Raw genomic sequence first — 18,224 nt, 5'->3', positions numbered from 1 at the left:
CAGCTTCCAGTGGATGGAATGAGCCGGCGATCAGCACGTTATTTAGAAGAGGTCTGCGCGTGGAGGACCAGACAAAACTGGCCTGCCAAGATGACAACCTCACCCTGGATGCACTCATTGCGATGGCCATCCGTCTGGATAACCTCCTCCGGGAGCGTAGGCCTCGACATCACTTCTCTCCCTCCTTCTGCGAGTGTTCGGGATCAGAGCCTGAAGCCATGGAGGTAGGGGTCACATGCCTTCCAATGGCGGAATATTGCAGACGGATGCAGCTGGGGCTCTGTCTGTACTGTGGCCAAGGAGGTCTCAAGCACCAGCTGTGTCCATTACTTCAGAATCCGGGATCCACTAGAGCAGAGGGACGGTCACGTGAAGTTACATCTCCTGTACCAGGAGTGAGTATTCCATCTACTGCTCTTCCTGTAGACTCTTTTTAGTACCCATCACTCTGGCTGACTGTCCCTCATGCCCTGTCTACAGCTTTAGTGGATTCTGGTGCGGCGGGGAACTTTATGATTCAGACCATTGTCTCCTCTCTCAATAGTACTACCTACCCACTCCCCTCTCCTTTTCCTGTTCAAGGTCTCGACTGTCGGCCTCTAAGATCCGGAACCATTACGCACCTCACCCAACCACTCACCCTCACTGTGGAGCCCAATCACCAGGAAAAGATCCCCTTCATCATTAGTGCACCAGTTCACAAGATCATCCTGGGCCTACCTTGACTTCAGCTCCATAACCCTATCATCTCATGGTCGAGGATGAGAATCATTGACTGGTCACTTGAATAACGGAAGACCTGCTTTCCTGTCCATTGTGGTTCCACGTCGGTTTAGAGTCCTGTGGTTGCCCAACATCCCGGAGGAATATCAGGATCTAAGGGAGGTATTCTCCAAGACCTGCACTACCTGTCTCCCTCCTCATCACCCCTGGGACTGTGCCATTGACCTGTCTTCTGGTGCTACACCTCAGTGTCAGAGGACTACATTCAAGTGGCTCTCCAACAGGGTTTCATCTGCAGGTCCACGTCCCCTGCGTTGGCTGGTTTCTTCTTTGTGGCCAAGGAGGGAGGATTATGCCCTTATGTTGATTTCTGTGGACTCAATGACATCACCACAAAGTATCGGTACCATCAAGCAGCTCCCCGGAGCCCGGTCCAAACTGGACCTGCGTGCCTACAATTTAATTTGCATATGGGAGGGGGATGAGTGGAAGACGGCATTCGGCACGATGTCTGGTCACTGCGAGTACTTGGTTATTCCCTTTGGCTTAGCTAATGCTCCGTCAGTGTTCCAGGTATTTGTCAACGAGGTGTTCAGGGACATGCTCGGATGTCAGGTGATTGTGTACATCGATAACATCCTGATCTTCTCTACCAACCTGGAGGATCACATCACTCACATTTGAGCAGTCCTGGAATGCCTCTTTCCTAACCACCTGTTCGTCAAGGCGGAGAAGTGCCAATTCCACCAGAGGGCTGTCTCCTTCTTGGGCTACCAAATCAGCCCACAGGGAGGGAGAATGGAGGACAAGAAGATAGATAATGGTAAGGTCATGGCCAGTCCCAAACATCATCAAATGGGTTATAATGGTTTGGGGGTTTGCCAACTTTTACCGCCTCTTCATCAGGAACTTCAGTGCCGTCGCCACCCCTCTCACCTCCCTCCACAAGGGTGGGCCTTGTAGGTTGGTTTTGTCTCCAGCAGCCGACGAGGCCTTTCAACTCCTCGAGGGGCATTTCACCTCTGCCCCCTTGCTAAAACACCCAGATTCTACGCTAACTTTTGTGGTTGAGGTAGATGCATTGGAGGTGGGTGTGGGTGCAGTTTTGTCACAAAGACAGGGGGACCCACTAAAATTGTATCCTTGTGCTTTCTTCAAGAAACTGTCCCCTGCAAATAGGAATTACGACGTCGGCAATCGGGAGCACTTGGCGGTGAAGTTGGCATTAGAGGAGTGGAGACACTGGCTGGAGGGTGCCGAGGAACCATTCTTCATCCTCACCGACTATCTGAACCTTGAGTACATACGGACAGCGAGGAGACTGAAGCCGCGTCAAGCCAGATGGGCCCTCTTCTTCACCAGGTTCGACTTCACGCCGACCCATCGCCCAGGTTCTAAGAACATCAAGGCCTATACCCTGTCCCGTATCTATGATTTGGGAGAGATTCCTGTCCAGAGGACACTCATAATCCCATCCTCCCGAGTCATGGGTCCAGTGGTTTAGGACGTAGAGGTGGACATCCGCCAGGGTCTAGAGAGGGAGCCCACGCCCCGTAATTGTACTCCCGCGCGCATCTACGTTCCCACAGGGATAAGGGATCGGCTGCTGACCTGGGCACACACATCTACGTTCCCAAAGGGAAAAGGGATCGGCTGCTGACCTGGGCACACACATCTACATTCCCACAGGGATAAGGGATCGGCTGCTGACCTAGGCACACACATCTACGTTCCCAAAAGGGATCGGCTGCTGACCTGGGAAAAGGGATCGGCTGCTGACCTGGGCACACACATCTACGTTCCCACAGGGAAAAGGGATCGGCTGCTGACCTGGGCACACACATCTACGTTCCCAAAGGGAAAAGGGATCGGCTGCTGACCTGTGCACACACACCTCTACGTTCCCACAGGGAAAAGGGATCGGATGCTGACCTGGGAACACACATCTACGTTTCCACAGGGAAAAGGGATCGGCTGCTGACCTGGGCACACACAGCTACGTTCCCACAGGGAAAAGGGATCGGCTGCTGACCTGGGCACACCGGGGAAAAGGGATCTGCTGACCTGGGCACAGACATCTACGTTCCCACAGGGAAAAGGGATCGGCTGCTGACCTGGGCACACACAGCCCACAGGGAAAAGGGATCGGCTGCTGACGTTCCCACAGGGAAAAGGGATCGACTCCTGACATGGTGACACAGTTACGTTCCCACAGGGATAAGGGATTGGCTGCTGACCTGGGCACACACATCTACGTTCCCACGGGAAAATGGATCGGCTGCTAACCTGGGCACACACATCTACGTTCCGTTCACAGGGAAAAGGGATCGGCTGCACAGGGAATAGGGATCGGCTGCTGACCTGGGCACACACAGCTACGTTCCCACAGGGAATAGGGATCGGCTGCTGACCTGGGCACACACAGCTACGTTCCCACGGGGAATAGGGATCGGCTGCTGACCTGGGCACACACAGCTACGTTCCCACAGGGAAAAGGGATCGGCTGCTGACCTGGTTACACCGGCTGCTGACCTGGGCACAGACATCTACGTTCCCACAGGGAAAAAAGGGATCGGCTGCTGACCTGGGCACACATCACGTTCCCACAGGGAAAAGGGATCGGCTGCTGACCTGGGCACACACATTCCCACAGGGAAAAGGGATCAGCTGCTGACCTGGGCACACACATCTACGTTCCCACAGGGATAAGGGATTGGCTGCTGACCTGGGCACACACATCTACGTTCCCACAGGGTTAAGGGATCGGCTGCTGACCTGGGCACACACAGCTACGTTCCCACAGGGAATAGGGATCGATCGGCTGCTGACCTGGACACACACTGGGCACAGACATCTACGTTCCCACAGGGAATAGGGATCGCTACGGTCCCACAGGGAAAAGGGATCGGCTGCTTACCTGGGCACACCCATCTACGTTCCCACAGGGTTAAGCGATCGGCTGCTGACCTGTGCACACACATCTACGTTCCCACAGGGTTAAGGGATTGGCTGCTGACCTGGGTACACACATCTACGTTCCCATGGGGATAAGGGATCGGCTGCTGACCTGGACACACACATCTACGTTCCCACAGGGATAAGGGATCGGCTGCTGACCTGTGCACACACATCTACGTTCCCACAGGGAATAGGGATCGGCTGCTGACCTGGGCACACACATCTACGTTCCCACAGGGAAAAGGGATCGACTCCTGACATGGTGACACAGCTACGTTCCCAAATGGAAAAGGGATCGGCTGCTGACCTGGGCACACACATCTACGTTCCCACAGGGAAAAGGGATCAGCTGCTGACCTGGGCACACACATCTACGTTCCCACAGGGATAAGGGATTGGCTGCTGACCTGGGCACACACATCTACGTTCCCACAGGGTTAAGGGATCGGCTGCTGACCTGGGCACACACAGCTACGTTCCCACAGGGAATAGCGATCGGCTGCTGACCTGGACACACACTGATACGGTCCCACAGGGAAAAGGGATCGGCTGCTTACCTGGGCACACACAGAATTTCTAAGCAAACAGCTGGAGGCAGGGCTTTCTCCTATAGAGCTCCATTTTTATGGAACGGTCTGCCTACCCATGTCAGAGACGCAAACTCGGTCTCAACCTTTAAGTCTTTACTGACGACTCATCTCTTCAGTGGGTCATATGATTGAGTGTAGTCTGGCCCAGGAGCGGGAGGGTGAACAGAAAGGCTCTGGAGCAACGAACCGCCCGTGCTGTCTCTGCCTGGCCGGTTCCCCTCTTTCCACTGGGATTCTCTGCCTCTAACCCTATTACAGGGGCTGAGTCACTGGCTTACTGGGGCTCTCTCATGCCGTCCCTGGAGGGGGTGCGTCACCTGAGTGGGTTGATTCACTGATGTGGTCATCCTGTCTGGGTTGGCGCCTCCCCCTTGGGTTGTGCCGTGGCGGAGATCTTTGTGGGCTATACTCAGCTTTGTCTCAGGATGGTAAGTTGGTGGTTGAAGATATCCCTCTAGTGGTGTGGGGGCTGTGCTTTGGCAAAGTGGGTGGGGTTATATCCTTCCTGTTTGGCCCTGTCCGGGGGTGTCCTTGGATGGGGCCACAGTGTCTCCTGACCCCTCCTGTCTCAGCCTCCAGTATTTATGCTGCAGTAGTTTATGTGTCGGGGGCTAGGGTCAGTTTGTGATATCTGGAGTACTTCTCCTGTCCTATTCGGTGTCCTGTGTGAATCTAAGTGTGCGTTCTCTAATTCTCTCCTTCTCTCTTTCTTTCTCTCTCTCGGAGGACCTGAGCCCTAGGACCATGCCCCAGGACTACCTGACATGATGACTCCTTGCTGTCCCCAGTCCACCTGGCCGTGCTGCTGCTCCAGTTTCAACTATTCTGCCTTATTATTATTCGACCATGCTGGTCATTTATGAACATTTGAACATCTTGGCCATGTTCTGTTATAATCTCCACCCGGCACAGCCAGAAGAGGACTGGCCACCCCACATAGCCTGGTTCCTCTCTAGGTTTCTTCCTAGGTTTTGGCCTTTCTAGGGAGTTTTTCCTAGCCACTGCTTCTACACCTGCATTGCTTGCTGTTTGGGGTTTTAGGCTGGGTTTCTGTACAGCACTTTGAGATATCAGCTGATGTACGAAGGGCTATATAAATAAATTGGATTTGATTTGATTCCGGTATTATGGTCTTCCGAAGGACATTGTCTCAGACTGTGGACCACAATTCACATCCCGAGTATTGAGGGCCTTCTTGGAAAAGCTTGGGGTCATGGTTAGCCTCACATCCAGGTATTGGCCTCAGTCTAACATGCAGGTGGAGAGAGCTGGGGAGTTTCCTGAGGAGTCACTGTCCGGATCGGCAGGGTGAGTGGGCACGTTTCCTTCCTTGGGCAGAGTACGCCCAGAACTCTCTACATCGCTCCTCTACTGGGTTGACCCCCTTCCAGTGTGTTGGGTTTCCAGTCGGCCCTGACCCTGTGAACCCGGGGCCAGACCGCGGCTCCTGCAGTAGATGAGTGGTTCCTGTGTGCGAGGAGGTGTGGAACAATGCGCCTTTAACTCCAGCATGCCGTCCGTCATCAGAAGGAGCAGGCTCTCTACCAGGAACCTCCCACTTCACCTACCCTGCAAGAAACTGAGCCCCCGGTTTGTGGGGCCATTGAAGGTTTTCCAGAGGGTCAATGAGGTGACATACAGGTTACATTTACCCTGTCACTACCATATCTCACCATCTTTTCATATCTCCCTTCTCAGGCCGGTGGTTCCTGGTCCCCTAGCTGATGCTGTCCCCCACAACACACCTCCATCCCCCTGGACATCGAGGGGAGCCCGGTATTGTTCTTGTGTATCGGCGTTCTGCCTTATGTTAGTGTTGTGTTCTTGGTTTTGTTGTATTAAAACGTTTCACCTGAAACCTGCTTCCGACTCACCGTCCCAACATTACAGGATGGCTCTAGAATCGAACGAGTCTCTGCATACAAATACCTTGGTATTTGGATTGACAATGATTTATAGTTTAAAAAACATACAACTTAGCTTGTTAAGAAACTGGTCTCTCTCTAGTCAGCAGGAAGCAGATTGTGCAGTCAACCGTTCTACCTGTTGTTGATTATGGTGATAGTATTTATCAGTGCAGCTGCTTCTACTGTTAAACTCTTGGATGCTGTTTCATAGTTCCCTTCGTTTTATCACAGCAGAGTTTTATTACTCATCACTCTATTCTTTACCAAAAGGCTGGCTGGACCTCTTTGAAGTAGATCACATCATCACGCTCTTTATGTCTACAAAATTCTGCTCCACAAACTTCCGCCTTACCTAACATCACTGGTAAGATTTAAACTGACAAGTTATCAAACCCATTCACAGGGTTGGTTAACTCTGGAAACTCCGTTGATGTGTAGATTTAGGTAGATCAGCGTTTGGTTTCCTTGCACCCTTAAGTGTGGAATCATTTACAATTAACTTTAAAATTAGAGGTATTGGTGTCTCTAGGGCATGTCATATGGTTGCTAGGGGACTTTATTATTGAATGTATTTTTATGATTGCTTTTTGTGTATTTTATTGTGTATATCAATGTGTTTGTGTTGTGGTGCTACACAGGGCTCATCTGGAAAAGATACTTTGGTCTCAACATTGACTACCTGTAAAAAAAAGGTGTATAGATGGTGTGTGTATTCAGACCCCTTCCCTTTTTCCACATTGTGTTACCTTACAGCCTTATTCTAAAATGGATTACACCCCCCCCCCCCTCTCAATCTCCACACAATACCCCATCATGACAAAGTGAAAATAGGTTTTTAAACATTTTAACAAAATTATCACCAATAAAAAACATACCTTATTTACATAAGTATTCAGACCCTTCGCTATGAGACTCAAAATTGAGCTCGGGTGCATCCTGTTTCCTTTGATCATACTTGATGTTTCTACAACTTGATTGGAGTCCATCTGTGATACATTCAATTGATTGGAAAATTATTTGGGAAGACACACCTGTCTATATAAGGTCCCACAGTTGACAGTGCATGTCAGAGCAAAAACCAAGCCATGAGGTCGAAGCAATCATCCATAGAGCTCTGAGACAGGATTGTGTCAAGGTACAGACCTGGGGAAGGGTACCAAAAATGTTCTGCAGCATTGAAGATCCCCAAGAACTCAGTGGCATCCATTCCCGAAATGGAAGAAGTTTGGAACCACCAAGACTCTTCCAGGAGCTGACTGCCCGGCCAAACTGAGCAATCTGGGGAGAAGGGACTTGGTCAGGAAGGTGACCAAAAACCCGGTGTTACGGCTTTCTTCCGTCGAAGGAGAAGCGGACCAAAATGCAGCGTGGTGGTTACTCATGTTCTTTAATGTAAAAATGAACGATACATGAAATAACTAAATCTACAAAACAACAAACGGAACGTGAAAACCTATACAGCCTATCTTGTGACAACAAACACAGAGACAGGAACAATCACCCACAAACACACAGTGAAACCCGGGCTACCTAAATATGGTTCCCAATCAGAGACAACGATAATCACCTGACTCTGATTGAAAACCGCCTCAGGCAGCCATAGACTTTCCTAGACAACCCTACTCAGCCACAATCCCAATACCTACTAAAACCCCAATACAAAAACACACCACAAAATAAACCCATGTCACACCCTGGCCTGACCAAATAAATAAAGAAAACACAAAATACTAAGACCAAGGCGTGACACCCGGTGGTTACTTTGACAGAGCTCCAGAGTTCCTTTGTGGAGATGGGAGAACCTTCCAGAAGGACAACCATCTCTGCAGCACTCCACCAATCAGGCCTTTATGGTAGAGTGGCCAGATGGAAGCCCCTCCTCAGTAAAAGGCACATGACCACCCACTTGGAGTTTGCCAAAAGGCACCTAAAGGACTCTCGGACTCTAAGAAACAAGATTCTCTGGCCTATTGAAACCAAGCACCACCCCTACGGTCTAGCAGGGTAGTGCCAGCATCACGCTGTGTGGATGTTTTTCAGCGGCATCGACTGGGAGACTAGTCAGGATGGAAGGAAAGATGAAGGGAGCAAAGTACAGAGAGATCTATGATGAAAGCCTGCTCCAAAGTGCTCAGGACCTCAGACTAGGGTGAAGGTTCACCTTCCAACAGGAAAACAACCCTAAGCACACAGCCAAGACAACGCAGGAGATCTGGCCCAGCCAGAGACCGGACTCGAACCTGATCTAAAATCTCTGCAGACACCAAAAAAAAGCTGTGCAGCATTGCTCCTCATCCAACCTGACAGAGCTTGAGAAGATCTGTAGAGAAGAATGGGAGAAACTCCCCAAATACAGGTGTGCCAAGCTTGCAGCATCATACCCAAGAAGACTCAAGGCTGTAATCGCTGCCAAAGGTGCTGAGTAAAGGGTCTGAAAACTTATGTAACTTTATTTTGAATACATTTGTTTTTGCTTTGTCATTATGGGGTATTGTGTGTAGATTGATGAGGGAAAAAACGATTTAATACATTTCAGAATAGGGCTGTAACGTAAAAAAATTTGGAAAAAGTTAAGGGGTCTGAATACATTCTAAATGCACTGTATAAATGGTGTATATACAGTGTATGATGTGTAAATGGTGTGGGGTGGGGTGTTTATATGTGTCTATGGTGTAGATGGTAGATGGTGTCTACGTGGTGACTCACCAGAAAAAGATATCTCACTTCTGGTATTTTCCACAGGATATTAGTAAAGAGGGAGAAGAAATGACAAATGACACATGATGAAAATGAAAACAGGAGTTTTAGTACAGCTAAGGTGATATTCTAACTACTATAACATTCTAACTATGGTGATATAACTATGGTAACGTTCTTATTATGATCCAACAATGTGACGTTCTAACTATGGTGACATTCCTATTCTGTTCCAACTCTGTTGACATTCTAACTACAGTGAGGTTCTAACTACAGTGAGGTTCTAACTACAGTGAGGTTCTAACTACAGTGAGGATCTAACTACAGTGAGGTTCTAACTACAGTGACGTACTAACTATAGTGACATTATAACTATGTTGACATTATAAATATGAGGACATTATTACTATGGTGACATAATAACTATGGTGACATAATAACTATGGTCTTATTATGATGGTGACATTATAACTATGGTAACATTATAACTATGTTGACATTATAACTATGATGACAATATAACTATGATGACAATATAACTATGGTGACTTTATAACTATGGTGACATTATAACTATGGTGAAATTATAACAATGGTAACATTATAACTATGTTGAGATTATAACTATGGTCATATTATAACTATGTTCTTCTTACTATGGTGACATTATAACTATGGTGACATAACTATGGTGACATAATAACTATGGTGACATAATAACTATGTTCTTATTACTATGGTGACATTATAACTATGGTGACATTATAACAATGGTAACATCATAACTATGGTGACATAATAACTATGGTGACATTATAACTATGGTGACATTATAACTATGGTGACATTATAACTATGTTCCTCTTACTATGGTGACAATATAACTATGGTAACATTATAACTATAGTGACATAAAACTATGTTCTTCTTACTATGGTGACATCATAATTATGGTGACATTATAACTATGATGACATTATTGTTACGGTTTTCTACTATCTCCTCCTCTGACGAAGAGGTGTAGCAAGGATCGGTCCAAAATGCAGCGTGGTATTCTCGATACATATTTAATGAAGACGAAAAAACATACAATACAAAAACAACAAACGTAACGCGAAAACCTAAACAGTCTATCTTGTGCAAACACACACAGAGACATGAACAATCACCCACGAAACACTCAAAGAATATGGCTGCCTAAATATGGTTCCCAATCAGAGACAACGAGAATCACCTGCCTCTGATTGCGAACCGCCTCAGGCAACCATAGACTATGCTAGAAAACCCCACTAAGCCACAATCCTAAAACCTACGAAAAACCACCATACATAAACACAACACAAAATAAACCCGTGTCACACCCTGGCCTGACCAAATAAATAAAGAAAACACAAAATACTAAGACCAGGGCGTGACAATTATAACTATAGTGAGATTATAACTATGTTCTTCTTACTATGGTGACATTATAACTATGGTGACATTATAACTATGGTGAGATTATAACTATGGTGACTTTATAACTATAGTGAGATTATAACTATGGTGACTTTATAACTATAGTGAGATTATAACTATGGTGACATAATAACTATGTTGACATTATAACTATGGTGACATTATAGCTATGGTGACATTATAACTATGGTGACATTATAACTATGGTGAGATTATAACTATGGTGACTTTATAACTATAGTGAGATTATAACTATGGTGACTTTATAACTATAGTGAGATTATAACTATGGTGACTTTATAACTATAGTGAGATTATAACTATGGTGACATAATAACTATGTTGACATTATAACTATGGTGACATTATAGCTATGGTGACATTATAACTATTTTGACATTATAACTATGGTGACATAACTATGGTAACATTATAACTATGGTGACATAACTATGGTGACATTATAACTATGGTGACATTATAGCTATGTTCTTCTTACTATGGTGACATTATAGCTATGGTGACATTATAACTATTTTGACATTATAACTATGGTGACATTATAACTATGTTCTTCTTACTATGGTGACATTATAACTATGTTCGTCTTACTATGGTGACATTATAATTCTGGTGACATTATAACTATGGTGACATTATAACTATGTTCTTCTTACTTTGGTGACATTATAACTATGGTGACATTATAACTATGGTGACATTATAACTATAGTGACATTATAACTATGGTGACATTATAACTATGTTCTTCTTACTTTGGTGACATTATAACTATGGTGACATTATAACTATGGTGAAATTATAACTATGGTGACATAACTATGGTGAAATTATAACTATGGTGACATTATAACTATGGTGACATTATAACTATGGTGACATTATAACTATGGTGACATTATAACTATGGTGACATTATTACTATGGTGACATTATAACTCTGGTGACATTATAACTATGGTGACATTATAACTATGTTCTTCTTACTATGGTGACATTATAACTCTGGTGACATTATAACTATGGTGACATTATAACTATGTTCTTCTTACTATGGTGACATTATAACTATGGTGACATAACTATGGTGACATTATATCTATGGTGACATTATAACTATGGTGACATTATAACTATGGTGACATTATAACTATGTTCTTCTTACTATGGTGACATTATAACTATGTTCGTCTTACTATGGTGACATTATAACTCTGGTGACATTATAACTATGGTGACATTATAACTATGTTCTTCTTACTATGGTGACATTATAACTCTGGTGACATTATAACTATGTTCTTCTTACTATGGTGACATTATAACTATGGTGACATAACTATGGTGACATTATATCTATGGTGACATTATAACTATGGTGACATTATAACTATGGTGACATTATAACTATGTTCTTCTTACTTTGGTGACATTATAACTATGGTGACATTATAACTATGGTGATATCATAACTATGGTGACATAACTATGGTGAAATTATAATTCTGGTGACATTATAACTATGGTGACATTATAACTATGTTCTTCTTACTATGGTGACATTATAACTATGGTGACATTATAACTATGGTGATATCTATAACTATGGTGACATAACTATGGTGAAATTATAACTATGGTGACATTATAACTATGGTGACATTATAACTATGGTGACATAACTATGGTGAAATTATAACTATGGTGACATTATAACTATGGTGAAATTATAACTATGGTGACATTATAACTATGTTCTTCTTACTATGGTGACATTATAACTCTGGTGACATTATAACTATGTTCTTCTTACTATGGTGACATTATAACTATGGTGACATTATAACTATGGTGACATTATAACTATGGTGACATTATAACTATGTTCTTCTTACTATGGTGACATTATAACTATGGTGACATTATAACTATGTTCTTCTTACTATGGTGACATTATAACTATGGTGACATTATAACTATGTTCTTCTTACTATGGTGACATTATAACTATGGTGACATTATAACTATGGTGACATTATAACTATGGTGACATTATAACTATGGTGACATTATAACTATGGTGACATTATAACTATGTTCTTCTTACTGTGGTGACATTATAACTATGGTGACATTATAACTATGGTGACATTATAACTATGGTGACTATGGTGACATTATAACTATGGTGACATTATAACTATGGTGACATTATAACTATGTTCTTCTTACTATGGTGACATTATAACTATGGTGACATTATAACTATGGTTACATTATAACTATGGTAACATTATAACTATGTTCTTCTTACTATGGTGACATTATAACTATGGTGACATTATAACTATGGTGACATTATAACTATGGTAACATTATAACTATGGTCTTCTTTACTATGGTGACAATATAACTATGGTGACATAATAACTATGGTGACATTATAGCTATGGTTACATTATAACTATGGTGACATTATAACTATGTTCTTCTTACTATGGTGACATTATAACTGTGGTGACATTATGATTATGGTGACATTATAACTATGTTGACATGATGACTATGGTAACATTATAACTATAGTGACATTATAACTATGGTGACATTATAACTATGGTGACATTATAACTATGGTGACATTATAACTATGGTGACATTATAGTTATGGTGACATTATAACTATGGTGACATTATAACTATGTTCTTCTTACTATGGTGACATTATAACTATGGTGACATAACTATGGTGAAATTATAACTATGGTGAAATTATAACTATGGTGACATTATAGCTATGTTCTTCTTACTATAGTGACATTATAACTATGGTAACATTATAACTATGGTCTTATTACTATGGTGACATTATAACTACGTTCTTCTTACTATGGTGACATTATAACTATGGTGACATTATAACTATGTGACATTATAACTATGTTCTTCTTACTGTGGTGACATTATAACTATGGGGACATTATAACTATGGTGACATTATAACTATGGTGACATTATAACTATGGGGACATTATAACTATGGTGACATTGTAACTATGGTGACATTATAACTATGTTCTTCTTACTATAGTGACATTATAACTGTGGTGACATTATAACTATGTTCTTCTTACTATGGTGACATTATAACTATGGTGACATTATAACTATGGTGACATTATAACTATGGTGACATTATAACTATGGTGACATTATAACTATGGTATTATACTATGGTGACATTATAACTATGGTGACATTATAACTATGGTGACATTATAACTATGGTGACATTATAACTATGTTCTTCTTACTATGGTGACATTATAACTATGGTGACATTATAACTATGGTTACATTATAACTATGGTGACATTATAACTATGGTGACATTATAACTATGGTGACATTATAACTATGGTGACATTATAACTATGTTCTTCTTACTATGGTGACATTATAACTATGGTGACATTATAACTATGGTGACATTATAACTATGGTGACATTATAACTATGGTGACATTATAACTATGGTGACATTATAACTATGGTGACATTATAACTATGTTCTTCTTACTATGGTGACATTATAACTATGGTGACATTATAACTATGGTGACATAACTATGGTGAAATTATAACTATGGTGAAATTATAACTATGGTGACATAACTATGGTAACATTATAACTATGTTCTTCTTACTATGGTGACATTATAACTATGGTGACATTATAACTATGGTGACAATATAACTATGTTCTTCTTACTATGGTGACATTATAACTATGGTGACATTATAACTATGGTGACATTATAACTATGTTCTTCTTACTATGGTGACGTTATAACTGTGGTGACATTATGATTATGGTGACAATATAACTATGGTAACATTATAACTATAGTGACATTATAACTATGGTGACAATATAACTATGGTGACATTATAACTATGGTGACATTATAACTATGGTGACATTATAACTATGGTGACATTACTATGGTGACATTATAACTATGGTGACATTATAACTATGGTGACATTATAGCTATGTTCTTCTTACTATGGTGACATTATAACTATGGTAACATTATAACTATGGTCTTATTACTATGGTGACATTATAACTACGTTCTTCTTACTATGGTGACATTATAACTATGTTCTTCTTACTATGGTGACATTATAACTACGGTGACATTATAACTATGTTCTTCTTACTGTTGTGACATTATAACTATGGTGACATTATAACTATGGTCTTATTACTATGGTGACATTATAACTATGTTCTTCTTACTATGGTGACATTATAACTATGGTGACATTATAACTATGGTGACATTATAACTATGGTGACATTATAACTATGTTCTTCTTACTATGGTGACATAACTATGTTGACATTGTAACTATGTTGACATTATGACTATGGTGACATTATAACTATGTTCTTCTTACTATGGTGACGTTATAACTGTGGTGACATTATGATTATGGTGACAATATAACTATGGTGACATTATAACTATAGTGACATTATAACTATGGTGACATTATAACTATGTTCTTCTTACTATGGTGACATTATAACTCTGGTGACATTATAACTATGGTGACATTATAACTATGGTGACATTATAACTATGTTCTTTATGGTGACTTACTATGGTGACATAACTATGTTGACATTATAACTATGGCGACATTATAACTATGGTTACATTATAACTATCACTATGGTGACATTATAACTATGTTCTTCTTATTATGGTGACATTATAACTATGGTGACATTATAACTATGGTGACATTATAACTATGGCGACATTATAACTATGGTGACATTATAACTATGGTGACATTATAACTATGTTCTTCTTACTATGGTGACATTATAACTCTGGTGACATTATAACTATGGTGACATTATAACTATGTTCTTCTTACTATGGTGACATAACTATGTTGACATTATAACTATGGTGACATTATGATTATGGTGACAATATAACTATGGTGACATTATGATTATGGTGACATTATGATTATGGTGACAATATAACTATGGTGACATTATGATTATGGTGACAATATAACTATGTTCTTCTTACTATGGTGACATTATAACTATGTTCTTCTTACTATGGTGGTGTTCTAACTGTGAAGTTGGGTTGTGGTAAGATTTTGGGTTGAGGTTGTAGTTATGGTTAGATTTCATGTTACCTTTGGAGCAGGGCTGATAGCCAGAGTGTTCTCTGCCAGCTTCTCCACTAAGGGGTTAACAGGTTCTGTTTCTGGAGGGTGGGTGGCCCTCCAGTAGGCCTCTAGGTAGTCTGCTATGTGCTCACAGGCATCACTCAGCTGGTTCTCATCCAAGATTACGTCATACATCTCCTGCAGGCCAGACAGGTTGTTAGTGTCATTCAGACTGAATCCATGTCACTGCTGCTTTACCAGTCCCTTTGGATACCAGTTACTTCAAATAACACTATCTGATAATCAAATCAAGCACATTTCTGATTAGGAGCATGATTTAGACAGGATGGAAAGAAAGAACGTAATCTCAGATAACAAGGTCAGATTCAGCATGGAGAGGCATCGACCAGGGTTATACAGACCGATACAGGGGGATACAGACAGATCGGGGGAGAAGGGTGGTACAGACTGATACAGGGTGATTGAGAATTATACAGGGTGATACAGACTGATACAGACTGCTCCCTAAATTTTATCAGCATATCGATTGCACAACCAGGGGTGGAAAGACCTTGGATCATTGTTACTCTAACTTCCGCGACGCATATAAGGCCCCGCCCCGCCCCCCTTTCGGAAAAGCTGACCACGACTCCATTTTGTTGATCCCTGCCTACAGACAGAAACTAAAACAAGAGGCTCCCACGCTGAGGTCTGTCCAACGCTGGTCCGACCAAGCTGACTCCATACTCCAAGACTGCTTCCATCACATGGACTGGGATATGTTTCGTATTGCGTCAGATAACAACATTGACGAATACGCTGATTCGGTGTGCGAGTTCATTAGAACGTGCGTTGAAGATGTCGTTCCCATAGCAACGATTAAAACATTCCCTAACCAGAAACCGTGGATTGATGGCAGCATTCGGGTGAAACTGAAAGCGCGAACCACCGCTTTTAGTCAGGGCAAGGTGTCTGGTAACATGACCGAATACAAACAGTGCAGCTATTCCCTCCGCAAGGCTATCAAACAAGCTAAGCGTCAGTACAGAGACAAAGTAGAATCTCAATTCAACGGCTCAGACACAAGAGGCATGTGGCAGGGTCTACAGTCAATCACGGACTACAGGAAGAAATCCAGCCCAGTCACGGACCAGGATGTCTTGCTCCCAGGCAGACTAAATAACTTTTTTGCCCGCTTTGAGGACAATACAGTGCCACTGACACGGCCTGCAACGAAAACATGCTGTCTCTCCTTCACTGCAGCCGAGGTGAGTAAGACATTTAAATGTGTTAACCCTCGCAAGGCTGCAGGCCCAGACGGCATCCCCAGCCACGCTCTCAGAGCATGCGCAGACCAGCTGGCCGGTGTGTTTACTGACATATTCAATCAATCCCTATACCAGTCTGCTGTTCCCACATGCTTCAAGAGGGCCACCATTGTTCCTGTTTCCAAGAAAGCTAAGGTAACTGAGCTAAAGGACTACCGCCCCGTAGCACTCACTTCCGTCATCATGAAGTGCTTTGAGAGACTAGTCAAGGACCATATCACCTCCACCCTACCTGACACCCTAGACCCACTCCAATTTGCTTACCGCCTAAATAGGTCCACAGACGATGCAATCTCAACCACACTGCACACTGCCCTAACCCATCTGGACAAGAGGAATACCTATGTGAGAATGCTGTTCATCGACTACAGCTCGGCATTCAACACCATAGTACCCTCCAAGCTCGTCATCAAGCTCGAGACCCTGGGTCTCAACCCCGCCCTGTACAACTGGGTACTGGACTTCCTGACGGGCCATCCCCAGGTGGTGAGGGTAGGCAACAACATCTCCTCCCCGCTGATCCTCAACACTGGGGCCCCACAAGGGTGCGTTCTGAGCCCTCTCCTGTACTCCCTGTTCACCCACGACTGCGTGGCCACGCACGCCTCCAACTCAATCATCAAGTTTGCGGACGACACAACAGTGGTAGGCTTGATTACCAACAACGACGAGACGGCCTACAGGGAGGAGGTGAGGGCCCTCGGAGTGTGGTGTCAGGAAAATAACCTCACACTCACCGTCAACAAAACTAAAGAGATGATTGTGGACTTCAGGAAACAGCAGAGGGAACACCCCCCTATCCACATCGATGGAACAGTAGTGGAGAGGTTAGCAAGTTTTAAGTTCCTCGGCATACACATCACAGACAAACTGAATTGGTCCACTCACACAGACAGCATCGTGAAGAAGGCGCAGCAGCGCCTCTTCAACCTCAGGAGGCTGAAGAAATTCGGCTTGTCACCAAAAGCACTCACAAACTTCTACAGATGCACAATCGAGAGCATCCTGGCGGGCTGTATCACCGCCTGGTACGGCAACTGCTCCGCCCTCAACCGTAAGGCTCTCCAGAGGGTAGTGAGGTCTGCACAACGCATCACCGGGGGCAAACTACCTGCCCTCCAGGACACCTACACCACCCGATGTTACAGGAAGGCCATAAAGATCATCAAGGACATCAACCACCCGAGCCCCTGCCTATTCACCCCGCTATCATCCAGAAGGCGAGGTCAGTACAGGTGCATCAAAGCTGGGACCGAGAGACTGAAAAACAGCTTCTATCTCAAGGCCATCAGACTGTTAAACAGCCACCACTAACATTGAGTGGCTGCTGCCAACAC

General features: G+C 43.1%; 1 protein-coding gene across 2 annotated transcripts in view; it reads right to left on the bottom strand.

Moving 5' to 3' along the window:
• Positions 1 to 18,224, bottom strand: part of cacnb2b (calcium channel, voltage-dependent, beta 2b) — an 84,836-nt gene that overhangs the window by 8,094 nt on the left and 58,518 nt on the right. Inside the window, exons 13-14 of one of the 2 annotated variants that reach the window (XM_042308321.1) lie at positions 15,587 to 15,757; positions 8,885 to 8,904 (exon numbers count right to left, since the gene is read on the bottom strand). In XM_042308321.1, coding sequence (XP_042164255.1) covers positions 8,899 to 8,904; positions 15,587 to 15,757 — 177 coding nt within the window. In that variant the 3' untranslated portion in view covers positions 8,885 to 8,898. Of the gene's footprint in view, positions 1 to 8,884; positions 8,905 to 15,577; positions 15,758 to 18,224 lie in introns of those variants that run through there. The other variant, XM_024378513.2, reaches the window with a different exon arrangement.

This window comes from Oncorhynchus tshawytscha, linkage group LG28 (genome assembly GCF_018296145.1).
Source record: "Oncorhynchus tshawytscha isolate Ot180627B linkage group LG28, Otsh_v2.0, whole genome shotgun sequence".
Lineage (NCBI taxonomy): Eukaryota > Metazoa > Chordata > Actinopteri > Salmoniformes > Salmonidae > Oncorhynchus > Oncorhynchus tshawytscha.
This window is presented reverse-complemented; position numbering and strand designations above follow the sequence as displayed.